The following is a 15,022-nucleotide window of genomic DNA, read 5'->3' as shown; positions in this document are numbered from 1 at the left end:
CTAGCTATGCCTGCCTTTTTGTGGGCTATGTGGAACAATCTTTGTTCCAGTCCTACTCGGGTCACCTCCTTCACCTCTTTTTCCGATACATTGATGACTGTATCGGTGCCATTTCCTGCTCTCGCCCCGAACTAGACAATTTTATTCACTTTGCCTCCAATTTCCACCCTTCTCTTACCTTCACATGGTCCATCTCTGGCTCTTCCCTTCCCTTCCTCGACTTCTCCGTCTCCATCTCTGGGGATAGGTTATCGACCAATATTCACTACAAGCCCACTGACTCCCACAGCTACCTGGACTACACTTCCTCCCACCCCGCCTCCTGTAAGGACTCTATTCCATTCTCCCAGTTCCTCCGTCTCCGCCGTATCTGCTCCGACGATGCCACCTTCCACACCAGTGCTTCAGACATGTCTTCCTTTTTCCACAACCGAGGATTCCCCTCTACTGTGGTTGACACTGCCCTCGACTGTGTCAGTTCTATCTCCCGCACTTCTGCCCTCACCCCTGCCCCTCCCTCCCGGAACCACGATAGGGTTCCCCTTGTCCTCACCTTTCACCCCACCAGCCTCCACATTCAACGGATCATCCTCCGGCATTTCCGCTACCTCCAAAATGATCCCACCACCAAATGTATCTTCCCCTCCCCTCCCCTTTCAGCATTCTGTAGGGACCGCTCCCTCCGAGACACCCTAGTCCACTCCTCTATCACCCCAAACAGCCCTTCCCCTTCGCCTGGCACCTTCCCATGCAAGCAGAGGAGATGTAACACCTGCCCCTATACCTCCCCCCTTCCCACTGTCCAGGGCCCCAAACACCCCTTCCAGGTGAAACAGCGATTTACTTGTACTTCTCGCAATCTAGTATACTGTATTCGCTGCTCATGATGCGGTCTCCTCTACATTGGGGAGACCAAACGCAGATTGGGTGACCGCTTTGCAGAACACCTCCGCTCAGTCCGTAAGGGTGACCCCGAGCTTCCGGTCGCCTGTCATTTTAATTCACCGCTCCATTCCCACTCGGACCTCACCGTCCTTGGCCTCTTGTATTGTTCCACGGAAGCTCAACGTAAACTCGAGGAACAGCACCTCATCTTCCGATTAGGCACTTTGCAGCCTTCCGGACTCAATATCGAGTTCAACATTTTCAGATCATAACCTCGGTCCCTATTACTTTTTTACTTGTAATTTTTCCACTCCTTTCCCCCCCCCCCTTTCCTTTTGTTTCGCTCTCCCACCTGGCAGCTATCTCTTGCCCTGCCAGTACACTTCACACCTAATCTCAGCCTATTACCATCTCGTCTGGCTTCGAATACCTTTTATTGTCTCTTCTACTGCTTTTGTCTCTTTCGCTTCTTTTGTCCGATCGCAGCCCTGCCTTCGATCTATTTTCTTTTCTTTCCAGTTTTGAAGAAGGGTTCGACCCGAAACGTCAACTCAAATTTCTCTCCACGGATGTTGCCTGACCTGTTGAGTTTTTCCAGCATTTTCTGTTGTTACCTCAGGATTATTGCTTTTTCTGGCCAATTTATATGTCCTCTCCTTGGATCTTATGCTATCCCTAATTTCCCTTGTTAGCCACGGTTGAGTCACCTTTTTTGTTTTATTTTTATGCCAAACTGGGATGAACAAATTCTGTAGTTCATCCATGCGGTCTTTGAATGTTTGCCATTGCCTATCCACCGTCAACCCTTTGAGTGACATTCCCCAATCAATCCTACCCAACTCGCGCCTCAGACCATCGTAGTTTCCTTTATTTAAATTTAGGACCCTAGTCTCTGAGTCAACTACTTCATTCTCCATCTTAATGAAGAATTCGATCATATTATGATCGCTCCGACCCAAGGGGCCTCGTACAACAAGATTGCTAATTAATCCTTTCTCGTTACATAATACCCAGTCTAAGATGGCCTGATCTCTGGTTGGTTCCTCAACATATTGGTCGAGGAAACCATCCCTTAAACACTCCAGGAATTCCTCCTCCACAGTATTGTTACTAATTTGGTTAGCCCAATCTATATGTAGATTAAAGTCACCCATGATGACTACTGTGCCCTTAATGCACGCTTCTTTAATTTCCCTTTTAATGCCATCCTAAATTGTCACACTGCTTCTCTGACATCCAGTATGCGACGAACAGAAACTTGCTCCAATTAAATATTGGGAAGTGTAGGGGGTTTCTCTTGCTCGTTCTGGTCTCCTGCCAGGCTTCGTGCAATAATTACCCTTGAGTGGTTCGACCCACTCCCCCTACGGTTCTAGACCTTGGACTTAGGTGCAGAGAGCAGTAGTGCAGAGAAAGAACTCAATAGACCCGGTTGAATAGCACGAAATGGATGCTTTTATTTTTAAACAGTTTGAAGCATTACAAAATACATGTCATAGGCACAGATTAAAGTTACTACAATCATGCACAAATTTATGAACTTGACTCTATGGAAATGGGGAACACATCATAAAAGGGGAAACACATTACGATTACCCTTAACTCCCTCCCCTATACCTAAACTAACTTTCGACCTGGGGAACTTGGGATCATGCTCACCACTCTCGAAATCGCGAAAAAGGGGGTTCGCAGTCTTTTGGCACCGCTTTCCGTCGTCACGTGGATTTGGAAACTTCTGGCGCAGTCGATATTCTCTCTCCCTCGAGGCGGTGGAGTAGACACAGCCTCGATGAGCGCTCGTCAAGGTTGAGATCCACTATTGTGGATTTGGGTTCATGGAGCAGACCTTCAGCTGCAGGCTGTTGAAGAAGTGCCTGCACATGGGAGAATCTTTCCGGCCTGGATCGTTGGTTCTCCAGAGGGTTTCTTCTCCGTCGGCCTGGGTCGTCGATGATCTCCCGACCCCAGTACCCGGGCCACCCTCGTCGTCTTCTCGTCGTGGCCGAGCCTTGCTTGGCTGAACACCGACCACGTTGTCTTTTCACCGAAATCGTCCGTCTTTAAAAAGACGAAACGTCTTCATCGATTCCGCATCTACCGAAGTGGAAGAGGCGCCGATCCTGGCACCGTCCGTCCTTCGTTCGTTCCTTGTAGAAGAAGTTCTTGAAGAAGTAGAAGTCTGAAGTCGCCCAGCAAGAAGCAGCAGTGAAGTGAAGTTCGAAGTAACTTAGATGGACTTACAATCCATAGTTATACTCTTTTGGGACAGTCTTATCTCCCGCCAAATCATAGTCCTGTCTTTGTATTAATTTTGGCGGGCAGAAATCTCTGCAGGGGCGCTTTGTCTTGTAACGGGAGCCGGTGATAACTTAACTGGCCTTCCTGGCCGATAATGTCTTTTAATGTCTTTTACATTGTCATCGCGACTTGGTTCGCATATTGATCGGTCCGGAGATTTTCCTTGATGGCTGTTAAACGGTTTCTCCTTTGTACAATAAATGGGTATAAGTGTTTTTGCATTGTCCGCCCATATCTTGATGGGCCCCATCCTGTACTTAGAATCCATTGAATATTTATGCTGTTTTCCTGAGTTTCGGTTCCCAGATACTGGCTTTCGCGGGCTTACTGTCTTCAATCCACAAGCCTGTCTGGCTTGCAGTAACAGAAATAAAATGGTTCAGAAACTGATCACGGGGCCCGGCGGCCATTTTGTATGCCCTTTTAGCAAAGGTTTTTCTGTGCAAGCTTACTTTGGTCAATAAACAGTCTTATTTTATCCGGTTTTCTTACGTGATTTTTGCTGAAAATTTTGAATCTTACAGGCCCCCCTGTGATACTGATAGCTTGCTTAAAGTATCAATAATCCTTGGTGAGCAAATTTTCCCTGATTCCCCACATCCAAACATTCCTGGCACTTAACTATCTATGACCCTCACGACACATGCAGCTCCCATTTCCGAAGAAAATGAAAATTACCTTTTTCACATTTGGACAATCATAGACAGCATATCTTAAACTATAACACATTCATCTGTCAGATGTGCCGGGGTTGATACCCCCTTGCACCATCTGCATACACCTTTTATTAATCTCAAAAACTTAAGAACGACCAAGAACATAACAATACTCATTTCCTTAAACCCCAAAAACAACAAAAAAACGCAAATAGCCAAAATTTAAAAATGGAGGGACGCTTAACCTTCAATACTAGCAGCTTAAAGTGGGGTGTCTTCTTCCCCCATTCGCACGTAGCGTTCTCTCCATTCTCCTGCCTTCTCGTGCCTCTGGAGGCGTTTGCCTCTTTTGCAATGCACGAAGAGCAAAAATATCACAATTAAAACCTGACATACTACTAGGATGTGGGATGCTATTCTAATCCAGGCCGGGACCTCTATGTTAGTGAACAAGTCCCACCATGATGGGATGGTTATGTCCAATATGTCTTTTCCTATCTCTAAAGTCTTCTGCTCCAGTGTGTAGAAATGTTTCTGTGAAACTATAACGGCTTTTAAAATCTTTGTGAGGTGTTCGGGAAGAGGGGGAATGACATAACCAAAATGCGCGACAAATCGTTGCAAGTCTGTGAAATTCTCTTTGATAGTGATGTGAACTGTGGAGGGCGCAGGAATGGGAACAATTCGTTGTTGTGCCACTTGAACCTTGGCCCTGGGTTTGAAACAGAAACTGCTATCACCGATCGAACACCACTCGTGTTGTCCATAGCGGTAGTGAGGCACTGCAGTGGTGACGCAGTATGTCCCACCCCCGATATATGCTACCTGCGGGGGCACATGGTCCTCTGCCATTGCCTCCATGGTGCAATTTATCGGCTTCGCGCTAGCGGTCCTGAACCCGCACTGTGGTTTCAAAAAGGCATTCAAGTGCTGGGGACACAGGATGATGTGTGCTCCCCGGCTCCGACATCCTGAGAGGTCGGTGCCTGTCATCGTACGCTCCCATCTGATGATGTAAGGCGGGAACACTGCGTAATGAATGTGTGCGCCCCCCTGAATGACTCCAATGTTCTCTACCCTGTATACCGGGGCGGGCTTTGCTGTGGGACGCAACACCGGCATTCTTACCACTATTCCCATGATAGTGTGATTCAAATGTCCGCAGTCCACTGGGACTGGGTACGCTTCTGCAGCTAGTCTGAGCTGGCACGGGCTTAATGCATTCTCAAAAGGGTGGAGCGCTTGCAAGTGCTTGTTGCTAATCCAGGACGGGACCAAACCCTGTTTTAAATCCTCAAGATTACTGCGGCCCTCGCCCAGTAACCACGCCCCGTATAGCACACAGGCCTCGTTTTGCGCAGCTTGATCGGACGCATTCCGATCCTCCTTAATGAGCGCATTTACCGTTCTCGTGTGTTTCTCCAGCTCAGCTATTATATCCTTAAAGTGTAGTGTCATGGCCTGGTCCTCATGTAACTCAGAACCCAATACCTTATTTTCGTCTGTCAGTATGTTCCTTAACTGGGCTTTTAAACCGTTGATCTGTGTCTGCAGCTCCACGTTATCTAGAGCATTGACGACAGATGTCCCGGTATTAAAAGCAGTGAATATGTCATTTACAGTACCCCTTCTTTGCCTCCCGACTTGATCCAAAACTTCTTGCGGTGTGGTGTATAATTTGTCTTTGTCGATGTCGGCAAAGTCAAATTCGTAAAATTGTCTAAACATTCGGGTTAACAGGACCTGGTATAATTGTTCCGTTTCATTGGGACACCACTCCGGCAATCGTACCTCAGTGAGATTTAGAATCACTGAGGCCACCGCGTAGTGTACCCCTTGGTACAGCACCTGACCGGTGGGTACCAATACTAAACCGTTCCCGGGTCCCTTGGTGGTGGTTGGGCACCCTTCTTTCTGGGCTAGTGCTACCGGAAGCGTGGGCAGGGGCTTGCGTGGGCGGGTGATGAGTTCAGTGGCGTTTACCGGAATAGGGGAGTATGGGGCTCCGCACGCTCGAGTGCTGACATCCCATCTCATCCCCTTCCCTTCATCCTGCCACTGCCTCTGGAAGAAGATGGATACGCCCTTGGGGCACACGTGTCTCGAACCCCACATACAGACATATATTCCTTCATCTGGTTCCCACCATTTGTCCCAACACACACGTAATTGTCCGTGAGTCCCCGTAATAGTCCGATGGGTATTATTACCCAGTCGCTCCCACTCGACCGTAGAGTTTCTCATGTCCTTTCCCAGCTTTCGTAGCCACCACCATCGTCTTAGTGGTACGTTCCCATTGCACACCAGGCAAATTCTCTTTCCCACGGTAACGCTGACTCTGGGTGCAAGGATCCTCACCCGAGGGCACGTTAACGAAGTCTCTTGGTAGGCAAAACCGAAATTGTTGGAGTATTCCGTGGAATTCGTTCCCAGCCAACCTGGCCATCTCCCTTGGTGGAAGTAGGTGGCAGTTTCCTCAACCTCTCGCTCCCCTGTCCCATCCGTTGCGATGGGGGCCGTGTCCCCGGAGCACCCGAAGATGATGACGTCCTTGGTGCGGCCTCGGTAGGCCCACCCGCACCCGATCGCCACGAACACGATTAGAATCTTTTCCATCATATCCCAGGTTTCTGTAACCAATAAAATGATGTAGCCGGGCTCCCAATAGGTGCTGGCCTAATTAAATGGACGCGCGGGTTCCTGGACCCCGCCCCCAAACAAACACACATACCGGGCAGATTTCAAAATTGTACTCTTAACACATCTTAACGTTATATATATATATATCCTTAAACTATCACCATAATTGCCTGACTTAACTTAAGTACAGCGCTGCCCTTCGCGGGGCGGCTTGCCTAATCCCTGTGAGAGCTGTCGCACGCCACACCCTGCGGTGGGGCTGCACTGACCTTCGGCTTTGATCCCCCGCAGCCTGTCGCTGTTGAACGGGGACCATGCCTTCCTGGGGCTGCTCTAAACCGTGGTTGGGAAAGATGGGGGGAGTCTGGCCAAAACTTTCTGGGCTGGGGTGCTCGAGCCGACCTACGAGGGGCTGCTTTGGGTTGGGCTCCCGGGGCTGATGGACCGGGGGTTAGGACTGTTACCGTCACAGCCTGTGGTTCCTCCACAGCTGCCGGCTCCAGCTCCCTTCCCTCAGGCTCCGCCCCCCCGGGGTCGGGATTTGTGGCTTCCGACTCCACCTCACCTGTCCCTACAGGTAGTGAGTCTCCGCCCCATTCCCTACCTCCCCCATGCTTGAGTCGAGGGTGGGATCGTCGTCCTCTGACTCTTCCTCCTCCGTGATTGGGTCTAAGGCGAGGTCGAGCTGTTCGGGCTCTTTTCTGCCTGAATCCCATTCAAAAGGGGAGACCTCCCACTCCAATGGGATGGCCTCTCCCTTCACGCAGGCTACTGTTCCAGCCTGTGTGATCTGTGACTCTGTTGCAGGCTGAGGATCTTTGTTCTCAGACCTTGTCCCCTTTGATGGCCCTTGTGCACCCAGTTTAAACAGTTTACACCGCTTCATGTGAAACCACCTTTTGCGTTGGGACACCTCTACTGCATGAGTGGTGCAGACCGGCGGATTTTGCACCGATTCCGGTTCTTCCTCCTGGTCTATGGTTCTCTCGCCAGCGCATAGGGTTAGACCCAAGAATTTTACTTCTCGCCGGCCAACCCGCGCCTTCGTAGGGGTTTCCTCAACACTTTCTATCCCCTTCACACTCGTACCCTCTCCCCAGAGACAATGATTTCTCAGGTCCACGTGGATCCCGTGGGCTACCAAGAAATCAGACCCCAGGACTCCCGTTCCACCTCCCACCTCCCACTTCATCAGGATACACTTCCACGTGGTGCGGAGTGGTCCTAAACGAATGGAGAGGGGAAGGGAATGTGCGCCAGCCTGTTCTTCACCCGTGAAGCCCAACAGACGATATGGGACCCCGGTGGACAGAGGCGAGGCGGTGGGGTTATCTGCGTGGATTACGGTGCACGATGCGCCCGTGTCCAACAGATAAGTTTCCTTCACCTCCTCTACCTCCATCTCGACGAGGGGTCGTCTCCATGCGTCATAGCGGAGCGGACACAGGTAGACGGGCTGCGCCGACTCTAGTCATTTGGGTACAGCGATCGGAGCTTCGGGAGCGCCAAGGCCGGTGGTGACAGCTATTTTCCCCTGCGAGGTCATCAGAGACCGCATTGTCTGTATGATTGACTCAATCGCAGCGGGATCCACAACCGCACCACCCCCTGTGGTTGGGGCAGGGGCTACGGTTGGGTTCTGGACTGGTGCTGGGGCAGCGGTCTGGGCTTGTGCTTGTGCTGGTGCTGGGGTAACGATCTGACCGTGGGCTTGGACTTGGGCTTGGGCTCGGTCTTGGGCTGCGGCGAACGCTCTCTCTCTCTTATCCTTCCATGGATTCCTACAGTCCTTGCGCCAATGACCCTCCTTCCCACACCTGTAACAACTGCTGTTGGCTTGGGGAGGGCGATTTCCCTCCTGACGCCATTCCCTTTTAGCAGAGGCTGCGGGCCTCACCTCATGCACCTTTCCTTTTACAACAGGCGTTTTCTTGCCCTTGTTGTTCCTATAACTGATCGTGAGCTGATCTAGTACTAGATCCTCCGTGGAGCGGGCGTTAGTGGGGTCAAACCATGCTTTGGCCTGCTCCCTCACTATTGGCAAGCAACCTGCTACCAGGCACCGAAGCCAATGAGCCCTTTGTTCATTATTTAGCGCGTTCTGTTCCGGTCCTCCCGGGCAGCTGCACCGATACACGGGCCACAACCTTCCGGCGAAAACCCGTGGGGGTTCTCCCTCTAGCTGCACTGTCTTTTCTAAACGGAGGAACGGAGTTCCGTCCCCCTCTCCTATAATCTCCAGGATCTCATCCCGTAGCAACTCATAGTCCCTGTGCCCTCTCTTGCTCTCGTCAGGGAGACACTGGAGGAGCGAACTGTCCAGGGAGAACAGCAGCATTTTAGACTGTTCAGCCCCGTCGCAGTCATTGACTGCTGCGGTCTGCTCCACGTCCCTGAAATGCATGGAGGGATCTCCTGACTCGGAGAGTTTTGGGATGTGACTTATCATTTCCCTTAGCTGTCGTGCGCTATGGGGCATTATGATCTGACTCTCAAGGGGTCCATCATCACCATTGTCTTCATTCGGACCGAGCCTCCGGTGTCTGGTTGGACACATCGGCGCCGGCCCTGACTCTACTATCTGGGGTTGCTCTACCTCAGGACTCTCTTCCTGTACCGTCTCCATCTCCTTCCCCGGAGTCCAAGACTCATCATAAGCAGGAGGCGCAGAGGGTTCGGGAGTTGGTACCCCAACTGCCTCTTGTGGAATCGGTCTTTTGGATTCCTTGGCTAGCAATAGCTGACTCGCTGGTGGATTTATGAGACACACCAACCCGTTTGCCTTGGCTAGGGCCGTTCTCAGGTCCTCGTGCTCCCTTCGGCAAGCGCTGTGGTCGGTGCTCTCAGATCTATCCTCCATGGCCATCTTATATGCTGCCCTGGCTCCCAGAAGTTTTTCCTCTTGGGCCTCTATCTGTTTGGCTAGACGGAAACACCTGTCTCTCATTCTACCTTCACTGGCCTTGGCTTCAATGACCTGACATTTTATATATTCTACCCGGGTTTCGTGGCAGCGAATTATGGAGTGGCGTTCCTGATTCAGCGCGTTAAGCGCTTCAATCAGTTGCTGACCTCCCGCAACCTTCTCCTCTACGTCTTTAAGCAAACCGTTGATCTGGGCTGTCTGTGCTGCAACGACCTGGTCCAAAAGCTGGACTTGCTTTTTGTAGCACATCAGCCAGGCCGCCTTCTCTACAGATTTCTTATGCTCTTTACCCGCTGTCCACTTGATGGCTGCGTCTAGCGGGCGCCTATCTCTCAACAGGTCAGATATCCATTGCTTTGTGAGGTTGACTTTTCCAAAAACATAATCTGCTATTCTTTCATCCATCACATCTCGTTTATTCAGACCTTGATCTAACACACTACTTTCCTGCTGCCAAGGCCCTGCTGTGGTCGCCATTTCTGTAGGGGGTTTCTCTTGCTCGTTCTGGTCTCCTGCCAGGCTTCGTGCAATAATTACCCTTGAGTGGTTCGACCCACTCCCCCTATGGTTCTAGACCTTGGACTTAGGTGCAGAGAGCAGTAGTGCAGAGAAAGAACTCAATAGACCCGGTTGAATAGCACGAAATGGATGCTTTTATTTTTAAACAGTTTGAAGCATTACAAAATACATGTCATCGGCACAGATTAAAGTTACTACAATCATGCACAAATTTATGAACTTGACTCTATGGAAATGGGGAACACACGGCACATCGTAAAAGGGGAAACACATTACGATTACCCTTAACTCCCTCCCCTATACCTAAACTAACTTTCGACCTGGGGAACTTGGGATCATGCTCACCACTCTTGAAATTGCGAAAAAGGGGCTTCGCAGTCTTTTGGCACCGCTTTCCGTCGTCACGTGGATTTGGAAACTTCTGGCGCAGTCGATATTCTCTCTCCCTCGAGGCGGTGGGGTAGACACAGCCTCGATGAGCGCTCGTCAAGGTTGAGAACCATTATTGTGGATTTGGGTTCATGGAGCAGACCTTCAGCTGCAGGCTGTTGAAGAAGTGCCTGCACATGGGAGAATCTTTCCGGCCTGGATCGTCGGTTCTCCAGAGGGTTTCTTCTCCGTCGGCCTGGGTCGTCGATGATCTCCCGACCCCAGTACCCGGGCCACCCTCGTCGTCTTCTCGTTGTGGCCGAGCCTTGTTTGGCTGAACACCGACCACGTTGTCTTTTCACCGAAATCGTCCGTCTTTAAAAAGACGAAACGTCTTCATCGATTCCGCATCTACCGAAGTGGAAGAGGCGCCGATCCTGGCACCGTCCGTCCTTCGTTCGTTCCTTGTAGAAGAAGTTCTTGAAGAAGTAGAAGTCTGAAGTCGCCCAGCAAGAAGCAGCAGTGAAGTGAAGTTCGAAGTAACTTAGATGGACTTACAATCCATAGTTATACTCTTTTGGGACAGTCTTATCTCCCGCCAAATCATAGTCCTGTCTTTGTATTAATTTTGGCGGGCAGAAATCTCTGCAGGGGCGCTTTGTCTTGTAACGGGAGCCGGTGATAACTTAACTGGCCTTCCTGGCCGATAATGTCTTTTAATGTCTTTTACATTGTCATCGCGACTTGGTTCGCATATTGATCGGTCCGGAGATTTTCCTTGATGGCTGTTAAACGGTTTCTCCTTTGTACAATAAATGGGTATAAGTGTTTTTGCATTGTCCGCCCATATCTTGATGGGCCCCATCCTGTACTTAGAATCCATTGAATATTTATGCTGTTTTCCTGAGTTTCGGTTCCCAGATACTGGCTTTCGCGGGCTTACTGTCTTCAATCCACAAGCCTGTCTGGCTTGCAGTAACAGAAATAAAATGGTTCAGAAACTGATCACGGGGCCCGGCGGCCATTTTGTATGCCCTTTTATCAAAGGTTTTTCTGTGCAAGCTTACTTTGGTCAATAAACAGTCTTATTTTATCCGGTTTTCTTGCGTGATTTTTGCTGAAAATTTTGAATCTTACAGAAGGCCAAAGATATTGTCTTAAAGTGCCCACCACAGACTCCATTCCCTAGCCACCAACTCCATCCCTCTCCCTGACCACTGTCTGAGACTGAACCAGACAGTTTGCAACCTTGATGTCCTATTTGACCCTGAGCTGAACTTTCAACCCCATATCCTCTCCATCACCAAGACTGCCTTCTTCCACTTAGAATCATAGAATGCTACAGTACAGAAGGAGGCCATTTGGCCCATCGTGCCTGTGCCCTTTTTTTGTTGGAGCAATACAATTAATCCCACTCCCCTGCTCTTTTCCCATAGCCCTGTATTTTTTTTCCCCTTCAAGTATTTATCCAATTCCCTTTTGAATGTTACTGTTGAATCTGCCTCCACCACCCTTTCAGGCAGTGCATTCCATATCATAACAACTTGCTGCATAAAAAAATGTTTCATCATGTCGCCTCTGGTTCTTTTGCCAATCACCTTAAATCTGTGTCCTCTGGTTCTCGACCCTTCTGCCAATGGGAACAGTTTCTCTCTATCTACTCTGTCCAGACCCCTCATGATTTTGAATACCTCTGTCAAATCTCCTTTCAATCTTCTCTGCTCTAAGGAGAACAACCCCAGCTTCTCCAGTCTATCTACATAACTGAAGTCCCTCGTCCCTGGAATCATTCTCGGAAATTTTTTCTGCACCCTTTCTAAGGCCTTCCTAAATTGTGGTGCCCAGAATTAGACACAGTACTCCAGTTGTTTTATACAATAACCAGTGTTGTATAAAGGTTCATCATAGCTTCCTTGCTTTTGGACTCTATGCCTCTATTTATAAAGCCCAGGATCCTGTAAGCTTTTTTAACCGCTTTCTCAACCTGCCCTACCACCTTCAATGATTTGTGCACACATACCCCCAGGTCTCTCTGTTCATGCACACCCTTTAGAATTGTACCCTTTATTTTATATTGCCTCTCCTCCTTCTTCCTGCCAGAATGTATCACTTCGCACTTTTCTCCATTAAATTTCATCTGCCACGTGTCCGCCCATTTCACCAGCCTGTGTCATCTGCAAATTTAGAAAATGTGCCCTGTACTCCCACGTCCAAGTCATTAATATATATCAAGAAAAGTAGTGGTCCTAGAACCGACCCCTGGGGAACACCACTGTATACCTTCATCCAGTCCAAAAAACAACCGTTCACCACTACTCTCTGTTTCCTGTCACTTGGCCAATTCTGTATCCATGCGGCAACTGTTCCTTTTATTCCATGGGCTTCAACTTTGTTGGCAAGCCTATTATGTGGCACTTTGTCGAACGCCTTTTGGAAATCCATGTCAACCGCATTGCCCTCATCAACCCTCTCTGTTACCTCATCAAAAAACTCGATCAAGTTAGTTAAACACGATTTGCCTTTAACAAATCCATGCAGGCTTTCCTTAATTAATCCACACTTGTCTAAGTGACTGTTAACTTTGTCCCCGATTATCGTTTCTAAAAGCTTCCCCACTACCAAGATTAAACTGACTGGCCTGCAGTTGCTAAGCTTATCCTTACACCCTTTTTTGAACAAGGGTGTAATATTTGCAATTCTCCAGTCCTCTGGCACCATCCCCGTTTCTAAGGAGGATTGGAAGATTATGGCCAGTACCTCTGCGTTTTCCTCCTTCAGCATCCTAGGATGCATCCTATCCGGTCCTGGTGACTTACCAACTTTAAGTACAGACAGCCTTTCTAGTACCTCCTCTTTATCAATTTTATCTCATCCAGTATCTCCAGTACCTCCTCTTTCACTATGACTTTGGCAGCATCTTCTTCCTTGGTGAAGACAGATTGAAAGTACTTATTTAGTACCTCAGCCATGCCTTCTGCCTCCATGTGTAGGTCTCCTTTTTGGTCCCTAATTGCCCCCACCCCTCCTCTTACTACCCGTTTATTATTTATATGTCTATAGAAGACTTTTGAATTCCCTTTTATGTTAGCTGCCATTCTATTCTCATACCCTCTCTTTGCCCCTCTTATTTCCTTTTTCACTTTCCTTCTGAACTTTCTATATTCAGCCTGATTCTCACTTGTATTCTCAACCAGACATCTGTCATACGCGCTCTTTTTCTGCTTCATCTTACTCTCTATCTCTTTCGTCATCCAGGGAGCTCTGGCTTTAGTTGCCCTACCTTTCCCCCTCGTAGGAATGTACCTTGACTGTACCCAAACCATCTCCTCTTTAAAGGCAGCCCATTGTTCGATTACAGTTTTGCCTGCCAATCTTTGATTCCAATTTACCCGGGCCAGATCCGTTCTCAACCCACTGAAATTTGCCTTCCTCCAATTAAATATTTTTACTCTAGATTGCTCCTTGTCCTTTTCCATAGCTAATCTAAATCTTATAATACTATGTCCACTGTTCCCTAAATGTTCCTCTACTGACACTTGCTCTACTTGACCCACCTCATTCCCCAGAACCAGATCCAGCAATGCCTCCTTCCTCAATGAGCCAGAAACATACTGATCATGAAAGTTCTCCTGAACACAGTTCAGAAATTCTTCCCCCTCTCTGCCCTTTACACTATTACTACCCCAGTCTGTATTAGGATAATTGAAGTCCCCCATTATCACTACTCTAGTTCTTGCATCTCTCTGTAATTTGCTTGCAAATTTGCTCTGCTACATCCTTCCCACTAGTTGGTGGCCTGTAGAACAGACCTAGTAGTGTAATGGCACCTCTATTATTTCTCAACTCTAACCAAATAGATTCTGTCCTTGACCCCTCCAGGACATCCTCTCTCTCCAGCACTGTAATAGTCTCCTTAACCAATACTGCCACACCACCTCCTTTCTTTCCTTCCCTATCTTTCCTGAACACTGTATATCCAGGAATATTTAAAACCCAATCCTGCCCTTTGAGCCAGGTCTCAGTTATCACCATGACATCATTATTCCCATGTGGCAATTTGCACCTGCAGCTCGCCAACCTTATTTACCACACTTTGTGCGTTTACACACATGCACTGTAAACCTATCTTTGACCTCCTTGTATTCTCTTTTAGTCTGACCCCACCTAATACCATACTATTTCTTACTCTAGTGCTATCTGTCTCTCCCCATCCTTTGTGCACTTTGTTTCTCCTTTCTAATGCTACATCCTGGTGCCCATCCCCTTGCTCTGCCCTTTACACCATTACTGGTTAATGGACAGTAAACAGAGAGGAGTGGACCAGACAGCCTGTAACTAGTGGGGTGCTGTAAGGATCAGTGCTTGGGCCTCAGTTATTTAAAATTTATATTAATGACTTAGATGAAGGGACCGAGTGTAATGTATCCAATTGCTGATGATACAAAGCTAGGTGGGAACGTAAGCTGTGAGGAGAACACAAAGAGCCTGCAAAGGGATATAGATAATTTAAGTGAGTGGGCAATAAGGTGGCAGATGGAATATAATGTGGGGAAATGTGTGGTTATTCACTTTGGTGGGAGAATAGAAAAACAGAATATTTTTTAAATGGGGAGAAACTATAAAATGTTGGTGTTCAGAGAGATTTACCTGTAGATGTTCTCATACAGGAAACACAGAAAGTTAGCATGCAGGTACAGCAAGCAATTAGGAAGGCAAATGGCATGTTGGC

The 15,022-nt window shown here is 48.5% G+C and overlaps 1 protein-coding gene across 1 annotated transcript; it reads right to left on the bottom strand.

The window, feature by feature from the left end:
* Positions 1–2,322: 2,322 nt before the first annotated feature.
* LOC147107468 (uncharacterized) lies at positions 2,323–14,564 on the bottom strand. The gene is made up of 2 exons (XM_086006523.1): positions 10,270–14,564; positions 2,323–6,469 (listed from the first exon to the last, which is right to left on the bottom strand). The coding sequence occupies exon 2, from the start codon at positions 6,456–6,458 to the stop codon at positions 4,101–4,103; it is 2,358 nt and encodes a 785-aa protein (XP_085862649.1). The 5' UTR covers positions 6,459–6,469; positions 10,270–14,564; the 3' UTR covers positions 2,323–4,100.
* Positions 14,565–15,022: the final 458 nt, after the last annotated feature.

Source organism: Somniosus microcephalus, chromosome 14 (genome assembly GCF_052327205.1).
Source record: "Somniosus microcephalus isolate GS21.2 chromosome 14, FLI_Smic_1.0, whole genome shotgun sequence".
NCBI lineage: Eukaryota > Metazoa > Chordata > Chondrichthyes > Squaliformes > Somniosidae > Somniosus > Somniosus microcephalus.
Note: the sequence above shows the minus strand (reverse complement) of the source record. Positions and strands in the feature narration are given on the sequence as shown.